Source organism: Aulonocara sp. 'chitande type north' Nkhata Bay, linkage group LG23, assembly GCF_057382095.1.
Source record: "Aulonocara sp. 'chitande type north' Nkhata Bay isolate Kocher_YH1m ecotype deep benthic linkage group LG23, A_spYH_male_GT1.1, whole genome shotgun sequence".
In the NCBI taxonomy this organism is placed as follows: Eukaryota; Metazoa; Chordata; class Actinopteri; order Cichliformes; family Cichlidae; genus Aulonocara; species Aulonocara sp. 'chitande type north' Nkhata Bay.
This window is the reverse complement of record NC_141365.1, coordinates 41,994,013-42,016,467: the sequence shown is the minus strand read 5'-3', so window position 1 is coordinate 42,016,467 and position 22,455 is coordinate 41,994,013. Positions and strand designations below refer to the sequence as shown.

The 22,455-nt window shown below is 40.7% G+C and overlaps 2 protein-coding genes across 4 annotated transcripts; both read right to left on the bottom strand.

Annotated features, from left to right (window-relative positions):
* Positions 1-2,554: 2,554 nt before the first annotated feature.
* LOC147302472 (interferon-induced protein 44-like) lies at positions 2,555-21,128 on the bottom strand. Of its 3 annotated transcripts, none has more exons than XM_086283255.1 (9): positions 21,090-21,128; positions 5,445-5,490; positions 5,256-5,276; positions 4,688-4,721; positions 3,980-4,175; positions 3,601-3,753; positions 3,335-3,506; positions 3,165-3,265; positions 2,555-2,956 (listed from the first exon to the last, which is right to left on the bottom strand). In XM_086283255.1, exons 2-9 carry the CDS (start codon positions 5,470-5,472, stop codon positions 2,789-2,791), a joined length of 873 nt encoding a protein of 290 aa, XP_086139381.1. In that variant the 5' UTR covers positions 5,473-5,490; positions 21,090-21,128; the 3' UTR covers positions 2,555-2,788. The 3 variants fall into 3 exon arrangements, with proteins under 3 accessions (XP_086139381.1, XP_086139380.1, XP_086139378.1); XM_086283254.1 differs by lacking the exon at positions 21,090-21,128 and adding an exon at positions 5,675-5,713; XM_086283252.1 differs by lacking the exons at positions 5,445-5,490; positions 21,090-21,128 and having other exon boundaries at positions 5,256-5,307.
* Positions 17,720-21,137, bottom strand: LOC147302471 (interferon-induced protein 44-like). The gene is made up of 9 exons (XM_086283251.1): positions 21,090-21,137; positions 20,858-20,904; positions 20,470-20,490; positions 19,903-19,936; positions 19,194-19,389; positions 18,817-18,969; positions 18,549-18,720; positions 18,356-18,456; positions 17,720-18,144 (listed from the first exon to the last, which is right to left on the bottom strand). The coding sequence occupies exons 2-9, from the start codon at positions 20,895-20,897 to the stop codon at positions 17,977-17,979; spliced, it is 885 nt and encodes a 294-aa protein (XP_086139377.1). The 5' UTR covers positions 20,898-20,904; positions 21,090-21,137; the 3' UTR covers positions 17,720-17,976.
* Positions 21,138-22,455: the final 1,318 nt, after the last annotated feature.

Sequence of the window (22,455 nt, the reverse complement as noted above, 5' to 3'; positions counted from 1 at the left end):
AAAACAATTAATTGAAACAAATTTTTTTGTTTTCACTTATAATTTTTTTTTTCAGATTCATTCCAATTTTTTTTCGGTTTCAATCAATTTTTCGGTTTCAAACCGTTTTTCGGTTTCACTCTGCTGGCACCGTTTTGCCGTCCGGGCGCGCTGGGGGGGGGGGGGGGATTCCGACCCGTATGTATTTGCAGACATTATAGAGGCCACTAGTGCTGACCAAGCTGCCATCCTTCTTTCTTCCCGTCTTTCAATGGCTGCTTCAATTTCAGCTTGACCCTCTAAACCGCGGGTAAGTAATCATTTTTTGTTATCTTTCTTTGCTGTCCCACTGAACTGGACATTAGTTTAGTTTTTTTAACTACATCTGGTGAAGTTATGGTAAAATACTGGTATTAGCCTATTTGTCGTAGCAAGCTAGCCTGAAGCTAATATTTGCTAAATTTAGTGATACCGTGTCTCTTTAGGAGTTGGAGGCCGGTGTTTTAGGAGCGGCACAAGATCTCATCAACAGGCAGTGTTAAATACAAAATATGAGTAAATGTATCCGTTACAGTTACCGTTCAATAGGTGATATTCAGAAGATATACAGTTACTATGCTGAAATATATGGATTACATGGCAGTAATTTCCTGTTTCATATGTTAGGCCAGACCTTCCCAAAGTGTGGGGCCCGCCCCCTGGGGGGGAGGGGGGGCTGAAAAGGATAAAATAAAAAAAAAACAAGGCTTGGACACTGCTAGCATGGGTGCCCACACAAACGCAAAGCAGGTGATGAAGCATAGCTGAATATGTTTCCAAACCAACTTCATTTTAAGCCAAAGACTAGAAAATATGGTGAAGCATTTCTTCCCTTTGGGTTCCATATGAACCAACGCAAAATCCCAACACAATTAAATATAAATTAAAATATGAAAACAAAAAGAACATGCCGTTCTCTGTAATAATGGTAAATGGACTGGTTCTTATATAGCGCTTTTCTACTCTTCTGAGCACTCAAAGCGCTTTGTACAACTTGTGCATTCACACAAGCACATTTATCTAAGTGCTTCTTTTAGCTAACATTCACACACATTCATACTCCGATGGATGCATCGGAGAGCAATTTGGGGTTAGTATCTTGCCCAAGGATATTTGGCATGCAGACTAGGGGAAGCCAGGAATTGAACCCCCAACCTTCCGATCAGTAGGTGACCTGCTCTACCACCTGAGCTACAGCTGCCCCACCAATATGGGCTGCATGAATAAACTTTTTGAATCCTTTATCATCTGCAAATGAAAATAGTTGTGGATGATTACTATACCTTTCTAATGTGACCTTGTTGTCCCTGGCTCCCTTTCTCTCTCTCCCTCCCTCCCGCTCTGTTCCTGTGCTACTGCCAGTGTAACTACTGCCCCTCCCCCCTCTGCCCAGCGCAAAGCACAAGGCTCGGTGTGGAGTGAAGCGGCAAAAGTGCGAGAGAGAGGGTGAGAGAAAGAGAAAAAGACCCACAGCTCGCGTTATTCACTTCAAAGATCCGGCTCTAAGAGCCATTTCGTTCGCGACCGACACATTACTAATGTATTGAGTTTTGCTTCCCCTTGGTCTCATCATGTTTGATTACTCCCAGCTGTGCTCTCCTCCTGTGCCTCATTTCCCTCGTTCTCTCTCTGTGTACTAAAGCCCTGTGTCTTCCTGCTTGTTGTCACTTCTTCCGCAGTTGCTGTGTAAGCGCCTTGTTTTATAGCCACGTCATGTTATGTCTCGCCTAGCCATTCGTGGTTTAGCGCAAGATTCTTAGTTCTCATTTCATGTTTGTTTCCTTTTTAGTGTTCATGTACTTAGTGCTAGCATGTATTTTCCAACAATAAAGCTGCTGCCTTTCATTAATTATTCTGTGTCAAAGCCCAGTATTTGGATCCTAACCAAGCCTCCCACACAGCTCACTTTGTCTTTCCCTGATGAGCATCAGTAATAAAGTCATAGGCACAACTTTATTTAACTTCCTCATGTTGGCTAAAAACTATTTTACAGATATGATCTTAAACCAGGACACAGACACTGTAATTGCTGACCTGATATCAAGTGTATACGTAGACTGAGCCCATCTTTGATGTTTGTTTTTATATCTACTCTTTCCTCTCAAACTTTTAAACAGCAGCGAGCAATACTTATACACTGTTTATTCCTACAATGTTCTTACTCTCACATTGACAGTAGTAACAAAGTATCAGTGTGGCTGAGTTTACTGTAAATGGAAATAATTAAACAAAAAGCTGAGTAGGAAAACTTACTAGTTTCATGAATAGTAGTCCGACTGTGACTAGAGGACAGATGATCTGTACCATCTGATTAAGCTCTCAAATGCATAGTCAAGGGGGGGGACTAAGCACATATCCTGATTTGGACTTATATATCTAACTGGATGTTTGTATGGGTTGAAAACCTAAGTAATTAAATATCTATTCATCGATCCTCTACCACTTATCCAACTTAAATTACAGTTCTTTAAACAAGAAATCACTGATTCACAGAGGAGAGTCTTACATCAAGGGTTAAAATAATTTATTTGAGTTACACGGCAGATAACAGTTTACAAGCATATATGTGTCATTCTTCATGCAGTTACCATTTTGAATATATAATATATATATATTTATTTGGATTTAATTTGCAAAAGAAAAGAAGTTTCTTTTCACACCTTTTTTGTGTGACTGTGACTGTAACGATGGCAAATGAAACATGAGCAAAATCACTTGAAGAGTAACTGAACATTTTCATTTTCTAGCTCCCTCACACATTGATTACAGGTCAGGATTGTATGTCATTCAGGTAGTCCTCTCCATAGTCAATGGTCTTTTTCAGTACACTCAGTATCAGTGAATCCACATCGTTATTCGTATCAGTTTCTTTGTGGTAGTTCTTCACGAGGAAGATGCAGTTCAGTGGAATACCCAGGTCCCTGTTCACTGTGTCCATCTAAGTTTAAACAATATTACATTTAAAAAACTGAAACTGTATTGTTGCACTAGTGATATAATTATAAATTACTTATTCAAATATTTGTACTCATTATATCTGAGGTTTCTGTTCAAATATACTGAGATGTACAGCTGAATTAGAGATGTGACATCCATGTGTAAACTGTCTACAAACTCGTGAAACTTATGAAAGTCCTGGAACATACCAGCTGATTCAAGTGCTTGCTCCTGTAGGCGTTCTTTATGTCTTTTTTGACTTCAGGACAGGCTTCATCAATTTTAGTGATAACAGCTATTTGTGGGATCCCTGCCAATACAGAAAGCAATGCAATCATTGTATCTCATGTTTTTCTACTATTCTACTTTCTGCTCTCACCTTTGTCACGAGCATGTAGTCTGACTTCTCTCATCTTCCTCCATGTTTCATCATTGATTATGCTCACTGTGTCAGCTGGAATAACAACAACCAGTATGTGGACTTTGTCATCTAAAGTAGGAGAACTGTTGTAGTAAGAATCTGATTCACGCAAGAGAGCTGTGGGTTTGAACTGGGGGAAAAAGCAAAATCAATTAAACCTTTTTGCACGATACAGTTTCTGTATCACAGACTGTGTACAAGCATCTGGATGAAAAACATCATACCGTGTAACCTTCTTTGACATGTCCACTAATGGCAAGTTTGATGTCTTCTACATGAATTCCTTTCTCAGCGCCCCTCTCAAGCCCCATGGTGTCAGTGAAGACAAAAGAGTAAAAAGTTTCTGGATTTCCTTTCTGAATTTTAAATGTCCTGTACTGTAAATAAAATAAAAAGTGGTGTTGTTATATTAGTGCCAGATACTAAAGATCCTAAACAGTTTTCAGAATAATTGACACACTAGTTGTGCTGACTATTTTTCACTCGTTTATAGTTTAATGCTTATAAAGCAGCTACCACTGCAGTGCGCTCCTGTAGTCATAGAAAACCTCAAAGGAAATGAGTGTGCAACTATGATAAGAATAGATACATCCTCATACATACTGCAATGGTGAAACTGTCACCAAAGGTTGCTGCTGCCAATGCTCGAGTTGCGATTTTGCCTCTTAAAGCACTGTCCACAGAGTTGATGAAGCTGGACTTTCCAGCACCTGGTGGTCCATGAAGCATAATTCTGAGATGCTGGACATCTTTGTGAGGCTTGTAATCTCTGACAAGCTGCAGGTCTCGCTCTCTTTCACTGTTCATTCAGAAAATTACAATAGGATTTAGTGTGCACTTACAGTTTATACAACAGTGTTATGAACAAACACAAAATAACACAACAAACAAACAAAACACTTGAGGGCTGTACTACTGAGATAGGCTGACATCTGTTTTCTACTACCTGCAATGTCAGAAGCCTGAAATAACCAAATAAGCATTTCTGTGTCACCATGTGAAACTATGTGAATTCCACATTGTGACTCAGACGTTTGTGCTGCTGTAACAATTTGAATGTAAATATTTAACACTTCAGCAGAGAATCACTTACAGTGACATCAGAATGAGCAAAAATGTGACACCCACAGATGGGTTTAAAGTCAAATTGAACGAACATTAAACATAAGTTACCACAATGATCAAACAGGTCAAAAGAGATTGATTTTGTGATATAAAATTGTGACTCTAGGATTAACACAGGTGAAATTAAATGGTTAATCTTAATAATTCTAGTACACCTCTCTAAGCAACCACACTCTTAATACTCACCCCCATGGTATGCTCCTCTCTTCTACCTCTAACACTGCAAAGTGAAAATGTTAATTGTATGAGTCACACTGGAAGGGCAACGTTATAAATTAATTACACATTATGTATTAAGGCTGTTAAACACTGAACGTGTTGCTTTTTTTGAGGAACATTTTTCCTCAATAAACGCACTGTGAAAACTAAAAATGAAGCCGACATCAAACGACGACGAGCTGAGAAAAGTAAGAAACTAAGAAAACAGCAGCAGGGAGGATTTAACGGTTGGATCCAGGAGCTGAAGCTGTGTGTTCGTACATAGTTCTGGATGTCAGTGGGACAGTTTGAGGCGAGGCAGGGAAATGATTTCAGAAAGCCGCATTGAGTAGCTGTGTGTCTGAGGTAAATAGTATGACATGATTACACTTCCTGGAATTCTGCTGCTCAAACTGTCAGTGTGAACAGCTGCATTAGCTGCACTAACAGACGAGACCAGAAAATATTTGCGCAGATTTTATTTGTCCAGTGTGTAAAAGCCTCGAGTTTTTTCCTCAGGACTAAATAATTTTGTATCATATTTAAAATATCTTACGAGAAGGTGGTGAGCGATTACCTGCAATTGAAATATGACAAAGTAAAAACATGTTAGCAACACTTGTGTAGCTCAATATTACATGTTAAACCCACGAGGGCTTCACAAACATGACAATATAGGGCAAATCAAAAGAGAAGCATGAAGAAAACCACCAACAATGAATATGAAATGAAAAAAACTGCTTACCCGAAAAGATTTTTTTAATATTCAACATTTTTTTGTCATCAACTATCTGTGAATTAAACAAGCAAAAAAGACAGTAAATTATAAAACAGTAAATTCTTGAAATTCTTCTTGAAATTAAATTATTTAACTTGACACACGTCAACCAAATGTGAGATGACTCAATAAAGGTCAATTTAATAATTTAATAACTGGATTTCCTGCATTGGATTATTAACACAGTGTTACCGTACCTGAATGCCCAACTGTGCTGTGAAGTTGCCGTGTCTTGGTTGTTGTTCACACTGATGTAGATGATGTTTGACTTTGGATTTATAAATGTCGTTTCACTTTCTCTTTGGGTCATGTGACTTCTATTATTCACTCTATCTGATGCCAGTCTAATGTAGTTGTAGCTGCATAGCTTCTTAACGTGTATGTGTCACTTACACCTATTTCTTAAAATTAAAAACGTACTTCTGTCATAATCCTGGGTTTTGTAACCAGCGTTTTCAGTTTTAGCCTCTGATGTAGTCTTAATGACCTTTTTACCTCCACTCCAGTTGTGTTTTCATTCTGATTTAGTATTCATAGTTTTCTTTGTTAATTATTCTCAAGTTTTTCTTCTACTGTATGTTCCTGGTGGTTTTGAGAATTTATTGTGTTTTGTTCTGGCTTTTTGTATATTAGTTTTATTTAATTTCCTTTAGAACTCATTATATCCTCTGTAGTTTCTGTTTATAAGGTAGTTCATCTACTTGATTTTATTATTCCAAGTTACCTTCTTTTATAATCCCTTTCTGTTTCCTACTTGTGTCCCTGTCTCTGTCTTGTGTCTTTGTGCTCTGGTTGTCTGTTTCCCTATTTAGTTGTGTCCATTGTTTTCCCATTCAGTCATATTTCGCTTCCTGTTTGCTGCATGTGTGTGTTTTAGTTCATGCTTTACTTTGATATTCTCATGTGCTTGATATTGACCCCCATGCTTCCCCGTCTAATACTGCTTTGCTCCCTGCTGTTTCGGTCTCATCTGTATTTATTGTGTTCCAGCATCAACGCTTTATTGGATCACATTGATCATTTGAGGCTCAACACTGTCCTCTAGTGGACCAACGAATACTCAAGAGGCACTCTAACAGTAGGTTGACATATGTTTGCAAAAACAGGTGTAGATATTACAGCAGTAATTACTACAGATAACACTCTCTGGTAGACATTACCTCTACACAATAACACAATAACATCAACTCCTTATTTGGACTTGTATATCTACCTGGATGCATGTATGGATTGATAACCTAAGTCATTAAATATCTATCCATACATCCTCTTCCGCTTATCCAGCTCAGGGTCATGGGGGTGCTGGTGCTATCCCAGCTGTAATAGGGTGGACAGCAGGGAACAACCTGGACAGATCAAAGGTTTATTACACGGCTGACATGCTTCACAATGATGGCTTTATAAAATAAATGGGACTTAAAAGCATACCCTAAAAATGAAAATGATGAAATGAAAATAACTATTTATGTGCTATTTATTCTGATTATTTATTTGGGAACTTATTTACCTGAACACATTGGAGTTAGAAAGATGGGAGAAGTCCTAAAGGTGGTGTCGGAGAGGCGGATGTTGTCCGCGGATGTTGTCCAAGATAAAGACAATGTTGGATAACACCTCCCACCCATTCCATGACATGCTGGTCAGTCACAGGAGCAGGTTCAGTGAGAGACTGAGATTACTGAAAAGCACCACTGAACGACACAGAAAATCATCCCTACCTGTGGCCATCTCTGTACAACTCATCCACTTAACACACTGTTTACCGCAATAGCTACACCCTTCTTGCACATGTTCTTCCTTTTTCAGCTCTTTATTAATAAGTGACTTTTATATGCATGTTGCCGTCCGCACGGTCGGCCCCCGGACCCCCTTCGCCTGAGTCGTTGCCGTCCGCACGGTCGGCCCCCGGATCCCCTTCGCCTGAGTCGCCGCCGTTGCCGTCCGCACGGTCGGCCCGCTGAACTGTCGGCTCGTCGTTGCCGTCCGCACGGTCGCCCCCCTGGACTGTTCGGGCTCCTGTGTTGTCGGCCCCCGGGCTGGCCCCCTGAAGTATTCTGTTTTGGACTTTGTTTTCTCGAGCTCCGGTGTGTTTCTTTTTTGTCTTCTTTTGGTTTTGGACTCGTGTTTTGTTTTATGACATTCTAGTGCTCCTGCTTTGTTTTGCTCCGAACCCTCCTTCCTGGACCCCCACCGCCCACCCTGGTCGGGTTGTTTTCTGTTTTTTCTGGATGTTTTTTTTCTTGTGCTGTCTGGAGCCAGCCTTTGAGGGGGGGTCCTGTCATGATCCAGAGTCTGCGACTCCGTGTTTATCTTAATATTATTCTGTGGTTTTGGTTACCTTGGGTGTTTGTACTCTTCTGTTTCATGGTTCATGTTCCTATGTTCTGTGTCCCCCAGTCTGTGTTAAGTTGGTGTGTTATGTCATTACGTGTATGTGTTTCCTGTTTTACTTTGAAGGTCCGTGTTTGTTCTCAGTGTGTTCAGTTTACTTTCCCCCTGTCTCATCAGGTCAGATTACTCCCAGCTGTGCCCTCCTTTTGTGTTTCATTCCCTTGTTATCCTTCTGTGTATTTAAACCTCGTGTCTGCCTCTGTTAGTTGCTGGTTCGTCTGCGTTATTCCCCTCCGTTATTCCATGTTTGTTCCGCCGTCTTCCTGGTGATTCTCCCAGCAAGGTACCCTCGTTTGTGTTCTGGCTTTGTGTTAAATTTTAGTTTTCCCAGTTTAGAGTATTTTCTGTTCTGTTCCTCGCTCCCCTTCCTGTTGTGCTGTATTTCACCTTTTGTTAATAAAGCTCACTCACTACTTAGCAATCCCCATCTTGGGTCCTTATCTCCATTCCACACGTCTGCTACGCCAGGCGTGACACAAAGAGTTGGCTCTAAGAGCCGTTTCGTTCGCGACCGACACATCACTAATGTATTGAGTTTTGCTTCCCCTTATAGTGATGGGATTTCCAGCTCTTTTTAGAGAACCGGCTCTTTCGGTTCTGCTCACTAAAAAGAGCCGGCTCTTTCGGCTCCGAACCGGCTCTTTAGGTTGTTTTGTTGCTTTAATTAATTTATTATTAACAACAACATAAAATTACGCACAAAAGGAATTATTAATGTAAAAAAAAAAAGTGGTTTTAGTTATATATGTCTATATATAAATATATGCGGTGGCCCCTAGAGACAAAGCATGTACAAACTCCAAAAAGCATGTACAAACTGCAAAACACATTTCTAGCGTTAACTGAACTTCCAAAACAGAGCTACCTAGATCACTTAAATTACACAATTGAAAGCATATGTGTATTGTTTGTGTATTCATACACAAGCACTCATATATATTCAAATAATTCAAAAAAATGTTAATTTACCTGTTACTACCACACACCAAATCCGGTCATTGGTACTTGCTGGCTTGTGTAGCCACTAGGTAACAAAAGCTGGCGTCCACGACAGTGGTGACGGTGGCCAGAGCATTTTTGTCAACGTGGGTTTCACGTTTTGGTCCCCCTGCTGACATTACAGTGGGGCAAAAAAGTATTTAGTCAGCCACCGATTGTGCAAGTTTCCCCACTTAAAATGATGACAGAGGTCAGTAATTTGCACCAGAGGTACACTTCAACTGTGAGAGACAGAATGTGAAAAAAAAAATCCATGAATTCACATGGTAGGATTTGTAAAGAATGTATTCGTAAATTAGGGTGGAAAATAAGTATTTGGTCACCTCAAACAAGGAAAATCTCTGGCTCTCACAGACCTGTAACGTCTTCTGTAAGAAGCTTTTCTGTCCCCCACTCGTTACCTGTATGAATGGCACCTGTTTGAACTCATCATCTGTATAAAAGACACCTGTCCACAGCCTCAAACAGTCAGACTCCAAACTCCGCCATGGCCAAGACCAAAGAGCTTTCGAAGGACACCAGGAAAAGTATTGTAGACCTGCACCAGACTGGGAAGAGTGAATCTACAATAGGCAAGCAGCTTGGTGTGAAAAAATCAACTGTGGGAGCAATCATCAGAAAATGGAAGACACACAAGACCACTGATAATCTCCCACGATCTGGGGCTCCACGCAAGATCTCATCCCGTGGGGTCAAAATGATCATGAGAACGGTGGGCAAAGATCCCAGAACCACACGGGGGGACCTGGTGAATGACCTGCAGAGAGCTGGGACCAAAGTAACAAATGTCACCATCAGTAACACACTACAACGGCAGGGAATCAAATCCCGCAGTGCCAGACGTGTTCCGCTGCTGAAGCCAGTGCATGTCCAGGCCTGTCTGAAGTTTGCCAGAGAGCACATGGATGATACAGCAGAGGATTGGGAGAATGTCATGTGGTCAGATGAAACCAAAGTACTTTTTGGTATAAACTCAACTCGTCGTGTTTGGAGGACGAAGAATACTGAGTTGCATCCCAAGAACACCATACCTACTGTGAAGCATGGGGGTGGAAACATCATGCTATGGGGCTGTTTTTCTGCCAAGGGGACAGGACGACTGATCCGTGTTAAGGACAGAATGAATGGGGCCATGTATCGTGAGATTTTGAGCCAAAAACCTCCTTCCATCAGTGAGAACTTTGAAGATGAAACGAGGCTGGGTCTTCCAACATGACAATGATCCAAAACACACCGCCCGGGCAACAAAGGAGTGGCTCCGTAAGAAGCATTTGAAAGTCCTGGAGTGGCCTAGCCAGTCTCCAGACCTCAACCCCATAGAAAATCTGTGGCGGGAGTTGAAAGTCCGTGTTGCTCGGCGACAGCCCCAAAACATCACTGCTCTCGAGAAGATCTGCATGGAGGAATGGGCCAAAATACCAGCTACTGTGTGTGCAAACCTGGTAAAGACCTATAGTAAACGTTTGACCTCTGTTATTGCCAACAAAGGTTATGTTACAAAGTATTGAGTTGTATTTTTGTTATTGACCAAATACTTATTTTCCACCCTGATTTACGAATAAATTCTTTACAAATCCTACCATGTGAATTCGTGGATTTTTTTTTCACATTCTGTCTCTCACAGATGAAGTGTACCTCTGGTGCAAATTACTGACCTCTGTCATCATTTTAGGTGGGGGAACTTGCACAATCGGTGGCTGTCTAAATACTTTTTTGCCCCACTGTACCTCGGACAGGGCCCCCCAGTTTTTTTCTGAGCTTTGGTCTGCTATGGCTGACGGCCTGGGGGTCAAGGTCCACCGCACCACAGCATACCACCCGCAAGCTAACGGGATGTGCGAACAGTTTCACTGGTCACGCTCCGAGCTTCCTTAACAGGTGGCGACTGGGTCGACCATCTTCCGTGGGTTTTGCTGGGATTGCGTAGCGCGGTTAAAGAAGACCTCGGGGTTTCCCCAGCTGAACTGGTCCTCGGCCAGCCCCTCCGGGTCCCCGGGGGATTCTTACCCGAGAGCCCTCCCCCATGTTTTGATACGTCTTTGTTGCCTTTTCGCCCCCCAAGAGACTCATTTCCTGTTCCTGGTCCTGTGCACCACTGCCTGCCTGACACTTTTGTTCCCAGTTCGTTGGACTCTGCTCGTTTCGTTTTCGTCAGGCACGATGCCCATAGGACTCCGCTGCGTCCACCATATGACGGGCCATACAGGGTTCTTAAACCAGGCAACAAACATTTCATTTTGGACTTTGGCGGTCGGCAGGAGGTTGTCTCTGTTGACAGACTTAAGCCTGCACATGTTATGCAAGAGGATCAGGTGGTCCCGGCCCAGGCCCCTCACCACGGCCGCCCACCTGCCACCAGGCTGATGGATTCTGTTTTTTCCCCAAGGAGCGACCCACAATCAACTGAGTCCGAGTCGTCTGCAGCTTTTTCTGACCGCCAGTGCCAGCCTCGCTCCCGGGCTGGGTTGCCCTCTGTCAGTCCCCCCCCCCAGTTCAGCCGTTCAGGCCATTTGCTTAAGCCCCGGGTCCTGGACTAGTTCTGCTGGGTGTTCGGGGGGGGGGGTGGCATGTGTGGTGGACCACTAGAGGGCTCCACTCACACCCAGTGTTGAGGAAGTGTGTTCCTGTGTTTTGTGGCGCGATATGTGCAGTTGATGTTGGAGAGGAATAAAGAAGGAGTTAGAACTGAGAGCTCTGTGTCGTTGATGCTTACCTCCACAAACCGGCTCTTTCGGTTCGACTCACTGAAAAGAGCCGGCTCTTTTGGCTCCACACTGGCTCTTTAGGTTGTTTTGTTGCTTTAATTAATTTATTATTAACAACAACATAAAATTATGCACAAAAGGAATTAGTAATGTAAAAAAAAAGTGGTTTTATTTATATATGTTTATTTATAAATATATGCGGTGGCCCCTAGAGACAAAGTATGTACAAACTGCAAAACACATTTCTAGCATTAACTAAACTTCAAAACAGAGCTACCTAGATCACTTAAATTACACAATTGAAAGCATATGTGTATTGTTGGTGTATTTATACACAAGCACTCATATACAGGGAGTGCAGAATTATTAGGCAAGTTGTATTTTTGAGGAATAATTTTATTATTGAACAACAACCATGTTCTCAATGAACCCAAAAAACTCATTAATATCAAAGCTGAATGTTTTTGGAAGTCGTTTTTAGTTTGTTTTTAGTTTTAGCTATTTTAGGGGGATATCTATGTGTGCAGGTGACTATTACTGTGCATAATTATTAGGCAACGTAACAAAAAACAAATATATACCCATTTCATTTATTTATTTTTACCAGTGACACCAATATAACATCTCCACATTCACAAATATACATTTCTGACATTCAAAAACAAAACAAAAACAAATCAGCGACCAATATAGCCACCTTTCTTTGCAAGGACACTCAAAAGCCTGCCATCCATGGATTCTGTCAGTGTTTTGATCTGTTCACCATCAACATTGCGTGCAGCAGCAACCACAGCCTCCAGACACTGTTCAGAGAGGTGTATTGTTTTCCCTCCTTGTAAATCTCACATTTGATGATGGACCACAGGTTCTCAATGGGGTTCAGATCAGGTGAACAAGGAGGCCATGTCATTAGTTTTTCTTCTTTTATACCCTTTCTTGCCAGCCACGCTGTGGAGTACTTGGACGCGTGTGATGGAGCATTGTCCTGCATGAAAATCATGTTTTTCTTGAAGGATGCAGACTTCTTCCTGTACCACTGCTTGAAGAAGGTGTCTTCCAGAAACTGGCAGTAGGACTGGGAGTTGAGCTTGACTCCATCCTCAACCCGAAAAGGCCCCACAAGCTCATCTTTGATGATACCAGCCCAAGCCAGTACTCCACCTCCACCTTGCTGGCGTCTGAGTCGGACTGGAGCTCTCTGCCCTTTACCAATCCAGCCACGGGCCCATCCATCTGGCCCATCAAGACTCACTCTCATTTCATCAGTCCATAAAACCTTAGAAAAATCAGTCTTGAGATATTTCTTGGCCCAGTCTTGACGTTTCAGCTTGTGTGTCTTGTTCAGTGGTGGTCGTCTTTCAGCCTTTCTTACCTTGGCCATGTCTCTGAGTATTGCACACCTTGTGCTTTTGGGCACTCCAGTGATGTTGCAGCTCTGAAATATGGCCAAACTGGTGGCAAGTGGCATTTTGGCAGCTGCACGCTTGACTTTTCTCAGTTCATGGGCAGTTATTTTGCGCCTTGGTTTTTCCACACGCTTCTTGCGACCCTGTTGACTATTTTGAATGAAACGCTTGATTGTTCGATGATCGCGCTTCAGAAGCTTTGCAATTTTGAGACTGCTGCATCCCTCTGCAAGATATCTCACTATTTTTGACTTTTCTGAGCCTGTCAAGTCCTTCTTTTGACCCATTTTGCCAAAGGAAAGGACGTCGCCTAATAATTATGCACACCTGATATAGGGTGTTGATGTCATTAGACCACACCCCTTCTCATTACAGAGATGCACATCACCTAATATGCTTAATTGGTAGTAGGCTTTCAAGCCTATACAGCTTGGAGTAAGACAACATGCATGAAGAGGATGATGTGGACAAAATACTCATTTGCCTAATAATTCTGCACTCACTGTATATTCAAATAAGTCGAAAAAATGTTCATTTACCTGTTACTACCACACACCAAATCCGGTCATTGGTACTTGCTGGCTTGTGTAGCCATAGGTAACAAAAGCTCAACACTGCGCCTAGCATGCTGGAGCACTTGTGTTGTTTTTTGTACGTGTTTTGGAGTTTTTACGTGCTTTGGAGTTTTTACGTGCTTTGTCTGTAGGGGCCACCGTAAATATACTTTTATTTATTCACTCCACATAAAATGTAATAAATAAATCATATAATACAAAAACCAACTATTCACATTTCAACTTTTAACTATTTAAATTTTCATCTTTTTCCTTTTAAACAAATTTAAAGTGAAACAACACAAAAAACCGCAAACCACAACACAATTAAATATAAATTAAAATATGAAAACAAAAAGAAGATGCACATTCTCTGTCATATGGGCCTGCATGAATAAACTTTCTGTATCTTTTATTATCTGCAACTGAAAATAGTTGTGGATGATTACTATCCGGTTGTTCAGTGATGACACGACGAATCCTACTTCCGGGTCTAAAGTAGTCTGCGTTTAATATGGCTTTTGTGTTGTTAACATGTTTAATGTTATGTATTTTCTTCTATTTGATCTCAAAAAGCTCCTAAAACAGTCAGTGATCACTGTTGACCTCCCTCGGCTTTTATTACCACTAATCATTTATTTAAGCTCAGTTTTTAAACCCTTAGGATGTAACTACAGCCCAGCCCATGCAGCAGTATATGAATGACTAACCTCGTATTGTGGATGGATTATCTCAGTTGTTCTCCTGGCTGAAGTTTGGTCCTTTTACAGCATCCTGCCATGCGATTACATTTGTTCCTGACCACCGAGAACACTCAAGTTAACTTTTATCGAGTGGAAAAAAAGTTAGCTTGTTTATATTATGCTAACATAGCTGTGTCACGTAGCACATCATTATATACCAGCTAGCCCAACTTCAGTAACCCTACAAACGTCACTGCTGTTTAGTTTTCTGTCTTCATTTATGTTGGAAGTGATAGCAGAGCTGTACGTTTGAATTTGTTTCCAAAACCTCGCAGTCAGGACATGCTATATTGTATTTAGATAGAAGCTAGCGAGCTAACTCCCTGCTAACTTCTAACTCCATTAAATGTCATAAATTCCGTTTTCATGGATGCCTGGATGTTAAACTCAATTGTTACACCTGGTAGAGCAGAACGCTGATCATTTTATTAAAGATGAAAGACTTTAGACAGTTTTTCAACTCTCAGTAATGCCATAGTGATCGTTTTATATATGGACCTGCAGCCGAGTTTAGGTCCAGACACGGCTAGCACTAGGAGTCCCAGGCTTCTACCTTTCTACCTTTAAAACCCACCACCAGCCAAATGGCTGGTAGGCTTTTAGCTAGGCTTTAGCTTCAGCCAAGTGGAAGCTAAATTGGCTAGTCATTCATATGTAAATTAGGTTGTTAGCTGGGAATTCTGGAGGGAGGGGAGTGGGGGTGTGTGGATGAGGGGGTGGGGGAGCTGCTAAAAGCTGTGAACTTCCTTTTGTGTTTCATCTTGATGCATTCTCAATCATCCAGGGAAATAAATCTCCAAAAGTCACCAACTTGGAGTGTTTCAGTTTGCCATCTTAGGGAGAAATCAACACACATGGGTGTAGGTCCTTTGTTGCTGAGATTTATTGATAAAAACAGTACAAAAAACCAACCATTTGTACACATATTTACAAATAATAATAAAAAGTGAGTGAGTACATTTCAACATTTTCAGCAATCACTCACAATCCTGGCACTGCCATGGTATCTGTAGTCTGCATTTACCACATGTGTATCTGTAGCAGTGAACACATCGCACAGTGGCATGATTGTTCTTGCATTTGTGTTTGACCTGACACATGGCTCTTTTTCCAGGACTAAATGTGGAGGGTTGTGTCCGAAGCAACTGTTCTTTTCTTGCCTTCTTCTCAGCTACATGAGAGTGAGCCAACTCTCTTGCAAGCTCCACCACATTTACATATGAATGACTAGCCAATCCACTAGTGGATTGAGGAATTTCCCTGCGAATCTTGTTGACTGTGCCGAGGATGGTGGTTTTCAGCCTAAGTTTTTGCGCAAGTGAAAGCGATGTGAAAAAATTGTCCGTGGTAACATTTCTGCCCTTGTCTAGGAATGGTTCCATCAGCCTCATTACTACATTTTCAGAAAGTCTCTCCCCAGTGGGACGATTGGGGTCCTTGCCAAGATATGGGAAGACATTGCAAATGTACTTGGATTTTAGGTCGCAGGCCACCCAAAACTTGATCCCAAACTTGTCAGGTTTACTTGCAATATACTGCAGGAAACAGCACCGAGTCTTTGATGGGAAAAGCTGTTCATCAACGGTGATATGTAGACCAGGGTTGTAGCACGTGATGCAGTTGGTGACCAATGATCCCCACACACTGGAAATTGCAGCGAACTTATCAGTCTTTGCTCGATTTGCTCCATTGTGGCATCAATCAGACCACTGGTATAATGTTGAAATGTACTCACTCACTTTTTATTATTATTTGTAAATATGTGTACAAATGGTTGGTTTTTTGTACTGTTTTTATCAATAAATCTCAGCAACAAAGGACCTACACCCATGTGTGTTGATTTCTCCCTAAGACGGCAAACTGAAACACTCCAAGTTGGTGACTTTTGGAGATTTATTTCCCTGGATGATTGAGAATGCATCAAGATGAAACACAAAAGGAAGTTCACAGCTTTTAGCAGCTCCCCCACCCCCTCATCCACACACCCCCACTCCCCTCCCTCCAGAATTCCCAGCTAACAACCTAATATACATATGAATGACTAGCCAATTTAGCTTCCACTTGGCTGAAGCTAAAGCTTAGCTAAAAGCCATTTGGCTGCTCTCCGGGTTTTAAAGGTAGAAAAAGCCAAATGGCAGTCCGTGGTGATGTAAGTCAGACTGAACAATCGGATACCTTTCTAATGTGATGTTGTCCCTGGCTCTCTTTCTTTCTGTCTCTCCCTCCTGCTCTGTTCCTGTGTTTCTGCCAGTGTAACTACTGCCCCTCCCCCCTCTGCCCAGCGCAAAGCACAAGGCTCGTGTGCAGAGTGAGGTGGAAAAAAGTGCGAGAGAGGGTGAGAGAAAGAAAAAAAAAAACCCCACGGCTCGCGATAAGGAGCTGGCTTGCGTCGTTTACGTCAAAGATCCGGCTCTAAGAGCCATTTCGTTCGCGAGCAACACATCACTAATGTATTGAGTTCCCCTTGGTCTCATCACTTTTGATTACTCCCAGCTGTGCTCTCCTCCTGTGCCTCATTTCCCTCGTTCTCCCTCTGTGTACTAAAGCCCTGTGTCTTCCTGCTTGTTGTCACTTCTTCCGCAGTTGCTGTGGAAGCGCCTTGTTTTATAGCCACGTCATGTTATGTCTCGCCTAGCCATTCGTGGTTTAGCGCAAGATTCTTAGTTCTCATTTCATGTTTGTTTCCTTTTTAGTGTTCATGTACTTAGTGTTAGCATGTATTTTCCAACAATAAAGCTGCTGCCTTTCATTAATTATTCTGTGTCAAAGCCCAGTATTTGGATCCTAACCAAGCCTCCCACACAGCTCACTTTGTCTTTCCCTGATGAGCATCAGTAATAAAGTAATAGGCACAACTTTATTTAACTTCCTCATGTTGGCTAAAATCTATTTTACAGATATGATCTTAAACCAGGACACAGACACTGTAATTGCTGACCTGATATCAAATGTATACGTAGACTGAGCCCATCTTTGATGTTTGTTTTTATATCTACTCTTTCCTCTCAAACTTTTAAACAGCAGCGAGCAATACATATACACTGTTTATTCCTACAATGTTCTTACTCTCACACTGACAGTAGTAACAAAGTATCAGCGTGGCTGAGTTTACTGTAAATGGAAATAATTAAACAAAAAGCTGAGTAGGAAAACTTACTAGTTTCATGAATAGTAGTCCGACTGTGACTAGAGGACAGATGATCTGTACCATCTGATTAAGCTCTCAAATGCATAGCTAAGGGGGGGACTAAGCACATATCCTGATTTGGACTTATATATCTAACTGGATGTTTGTATGGGTTGAAAACCTAAGTAATTAAATATCTATACATCGACCCTCTACCACTTATCCAACTTAAATTACAGTTCTTTAAACAAGAAATCACTGATTCACAGAGGAGAGTCTTACATCAAGGGTTAAAATGATTTATTTGAGTTACACGGCAGATAGCAGTTTACAAGCATATATGTGTCATTCTTCATGCAGTTACCATTTTGAATATACTGTAAATAGCAAAAAGTACATGTGCTGATTTTCCTTGAAGTTTATTTGGATTTAATTTGCAAAAGAAAAGAAGTTTCTTTTCACACCCTTTTTGTGTGACTGTGACTGTAACGATGGCAAATGAAACATGAGCATAATCACTTGAAGAGTAACTGAACATTTTCGTTTTCTAGCTCCCTCACACATTGATTACAGGTCAGGATTGTATGTCATTCAGGTAGTCCTCTCCATAGTCAATGATCTTTTTCAGTACACTCAGTATCAGTGAATCCACATCGTTATTCGTATAAGTTTCTTTGTGGTAGTTCTTCACGAAGAAGATGCAGTTCAGTGGAATACCCAGGACCACGTTCACTGTGTCCATCTAAGTTTAAACAATATTACATTTTTAAAAAACCTGACACTGTATTGTTCCACTAGTGATATAATTATAAATTACTTGTTCAAATATTTGTACTCATTATATCTGAGGTTTCTGTTCAAATATACTGAGATGTACAGCTGAATTAGAGATGTGACATCCATGTGTAAACTGTCTACAAACTCATGAAAGTTATGAAAGTCCTGGAACATACCAGCTGATTCAAGTGCTTGCTCCTGTAGGCGTTCTTTATGTCTTTTTTGACTTCAGGACAGGCTTCATCAATTTTAGTGATAACAGCTATTTGTGGGATCCCTGCCAATACAGAAAGCAATGCAATCATTTTATCTCATGTTTTTCTACTATTTGAAATCGTGATGTCATACATGTAGAACATCTGCTCTCACCTTTGTCACGAGCATGTAGTCTGACTTCTTTCATCTTCTCCCATGTGTCATCATCGATTATGCTCACTTTGTCAGCTGGAATGACGAAAACCAGAATGTGGACTTTGTCATCTAAAGTAGGAGAACTGTTGTAGTCAGGATCCGATTCACGCAAGAGACATTTGGGTTTGAACTGGGGGGAAAAAAGCAAAGTCACTTAAACCTTTTTGCACGATACAGTTTCTGTATCACAGACTGTGTACAAGCATCTGGATGAAAAACATCATACCGTGTAACCTTCTTTGACATGTCCACTAATGGCAAGTTTGATGTCTTCTACATTAATTAATCCCTCAGCGCCCCTCTCAAGCCCCTTGGTGTCAGTGAAGACAAAAGGGTAAAAAGTTTCTGGATTTCCTTTCTGAATTTTAAATGTCCTGTACTGTAAATAAAAAAAATGTGGTGTTGTTATATTAGTGCCAGATACTAAAGATCTTAACAGTTTTCAAAATAATTGACACACTAGTTGTGCTGACTATTTTTCACTCGTTTATAGTTTAATGCTTATAAAGCAGCTACCACTGCAGTGCGCTCCTGTAGTCATAGAAAACCTCAAAGGAAATGAGTGTGCAATTATGATAAGAATAGATACATCCTCATACATACTGCAATGGTGAAACTGTCACCAAAGGCTGCTGCTGCCAATGCTCGAGTTGCGATTTTGCCTCTTAAAGTACTGTCGACAGAGTTGATGAAGCTGGACTTTCCAGCACCTGGTGGTCCATGAAGCATAATTCTGAGATGCTGGACATCTTTGTGAGGCTTGTAATCTCTGACAAGCTGCAGTTCTCGCTCTCTTTCACTGTTCATTCAGAAAATTACAATAGGATTTAGTGTGCACTTACAGTTTATACAACAGCGCTATGAACAAACACAAAATAACACAACAAACAAACAAAACACTTGAGGGCTGTACTACTGAGACAGGCTGACATCTGTTTTCTACTACCTGCAATGTCAGAAGCCTGAAATAACCAAATATGCATTTCTGTGTCACCATGTGAAACTATGTGAATTCCACATTGTGACTCAGAGGTTTGTGCTGCTGTAACAATTTGAATGTATAAAATTTAATACTTCAGCAGAGAATCACTTACAGTGACATCAGAATGAGCAAAAATGTGACACCCACAGATGGGTTTAAAGTCAAATTGAACGAACATTAAACATAAGTTACCACGATGATCAAACAGGTCAAAAGAGATTGATTTTGTGATATAAAATTGTGACTCTAGGATTAACACAGGTGAAATTAAATGGTTAATCTTAATAATTCTAGTACACCTCTCTAAGCAACCACACTCTTAATACTCACCCCCATGGTATGCTCCTCTCTTCTACCTCTAACACTGTAAAGTGAAAATGTAAATTGTATAAAAGTCACACTGGAAGGGCAACGTTATAAATTAATTACACATTATGTATTAAGGCTGTTAAACACTGAACGCGTTGCTTTTTTGAGGACAATTCCTCCTCAATAAACGCACTGTGAAAACTAAAAATGAAGCCGACATCAAACGACGACGAGCTGAGAAAAGTAAGAAACTAAGAAAACAGCAGCAGGGAGAATTTAACGGTTGGATCCAGGAGCTGAAGCTGTGTGTTTGTACAGTTCAGGATGTCAGTGGGACAGTTTGAGGCGAGGCAGGGAAATGATTTCAGAAAGCCGCATTGAGTAGCTGTGTGTCTGAGGTAAATAGTATGACATGATTACACTTCCTGGAATTCTGCTGCTCAAACTGTCAGTGTGAACAGCTGCATTAGCTGCACTAACAGACGAGACCAGAAAATATTTGCGCAGATTTTACGTGTCTGGTGTGTAAAAGCCTCAAGTTTTTTCCTCAGGACTAAATAATTTTGTATCATATTTAAAATATCTTACGAGAAGGTGGTGAGCGATTACCTGCAATTAAAATATGACAAAGTAAAAACATGTTAGCAACACTTTTCCATATTCAGGCACAGTTATATTAGATTTTCCAGTCAAATGAAATGTTACTTTTTGCCAAACCAAAGGACATTATGGTAACTTTTCTGTTGTAAAATAATTTTGCAAACATCTATAACAAATTCAGATCAAGATCACTCGAGTCTCCAGTATTTCCTGATTTCAAAACTGTTCAGTCAAGTCAAGCCAGTTTTACTTGTGTAGCTCAATATTACATGTTAAACCCACGAGAGCTTCACAAACATGACAATATAGGGCAAATCAAAAGAGAAGGATGAAGAAAACCACCAACAATGAATATGAAATGAAAAAAACTGCTTACCCGAAAAGATTTTTTTAATATTCAACATTTTTTTTGTCATCAACTATCTGTGAATTAAACAAGCAAAAAAAGACAGTAAATTATAAAACAGTAAATTCTTGAAATTCTTCTTGAAATTAAATTATTTAACTTGACACACGTCAACCAAATGTGAGATGACTCAATAAAGGTCAATTTAATAATTTAATAACTGGATTTCCTGCATTGGATTATTAACACAGTGTTACCGTACCTGAATGTCCAACTGTGCTGTGAAGTTGCCGTGTCTTGGTTGTTGTTCACACTGATGTAGATGATGTGTGACTTTGGATTTATAAATGTCCTTTCACTTTCTCTTTGGGTCGTGTGACTTCTATTATTTGCTCTATCTGATGCCAGTCTAATGTAGTTGTAGCTGCATAGCTTCTTAACGTGTATGTGTCACTTACACCTATTTCTTAAAATTAAAATCTTACTTCTGTCATAATCCTGGGTTTTGTAACCAGCGTTTTCAGTTTTAGCCTCTGATGTAGTCTTAATGACCTTTTTACCTTCACTCCAGTTGTGTTTTCATTCTGATTTAGTATTCATAGTTTTCTTTGTTAATTATTCTCAAGTTTTTTCTTCTACTGTATGTTCCTGGTGGTTTTGAGAATTTATTGTGTTTTGTTCTGGCTTTTTGTATATTAGTTTTATTTAATTTCCTTTAGAACTCATTATATCCTCTGTAGTTTCTGTTTATAAGGTAGTTCATCTACTTCATTTTATTATTCCAAGTTACCTTCTTTTATGATCCCTTTCTGTTTCCTACTTGTGTCCCTGTCTCTGTCTTGTGTCTTTGTGCTCTGGTTGTCTGTTTCCCTATTTAGTTGTGTCCATTGTTTTCCCATTCAGTCATATTTCCCTTCCTGTTTGCTGCATGTGTGTGTTTTAGTTCATGCTTTACTTTGATAGTCTCATGTGCTTGATATTGACCCCCATGCTTCCCCGTCTAATACTGATTTGCTCCCTGCTGTCCCGGTCTCATCTGTATTTATTGTGTTCCAGCATCAACGCTTTATTGGATCACATTGATCATTTGAGGCTCAACACTGTCCTCTAGTGGACCAACGAATACTCAAGAGGCACTCTAACAGTAGGTTGACATATGTTTGCAAAAACAGGTGTAGATATTACAGCAGTAATTACTACAGATAACACTCTCTGGTAAACATTACCTCTACACAATAACATCAACTCCTTATTTGGACTTGTATATCTACCTGGATGCATGTATGGATTGATAACCTAAGTCAGCGGTCCCCAACCTTTTTTGCGCCACGGACCGGTTTATGCCCGACAATATTTTCACGGACTGGCCTTTAAGGTGTCGCGGATAAATACAACAAAATAAAACTAGTACCGGTACCGAAAAAAGAAGATTTATTCATAACACACGTGAAAAGACCCAACGATAAAAACGATAACAAAATAACGCTCAAAACCGAAAAAAACCCCTGAAAACCATACATTTCACACCTGAGCCTCAACTCTCGCGGCCCGGTACCAAACGACTCACGGACCGCTACCGGTCCGAGGCCCGGGGGTTGGGGACCGCTGACCTAAGTCATTAAATACAT

What these genes read in the sequence shown, in the direction of transcription:
- LOC147302472 (XM_086283252.1), bottom strand. Translation starts at nt 5,307, where the DNA reads ATGTTTTTACTTTGTCATATTTCAATTGCAGGTAATCGCTCACCACCT. An exon ending in TAATCGCTCACCACCTTCTC is followed by an intron (nt 4,722 to 5,255) that starts GTAAGATATTTT and finishes TTCACTTTGCAG; the next exon opens with TGTTAGAGGTAGAAGAGAGG. An exon ending in GTGACAGTTTCACCATTGCA is followed by an intron (nt 3,754 to 3,979) that starts GTATGTATGAGG and finishes TTTTATTTACAG; the next exon opens with TACAGGACATTTAAAATTCA.
- LOC147302471 (XM_086283251.1), bottom strand. Translation starts at nt 20,897, where the DNA reads ATGACAAAAAAAATGTTGAATATTAAAAAAATCTTTTCGG. An exon ending in TATTAAAAAAATCTTTTCGG is followed by an intron (nt 20,491 to 20,857) that starts GTAAGCAGTTTT and finishes TTTTAATTGCAG; the next exon opens with GTAATCGCTCACCACCTTCT. An exon ending in GTGACAGTTTCACCATTGCA is followed by an intron (nt 18,970 to 19,193) that starts GTATGTATGAGG and finishes TTTTATTTACAG; the next exon opens with TACAGGACATTTAAAATTCA.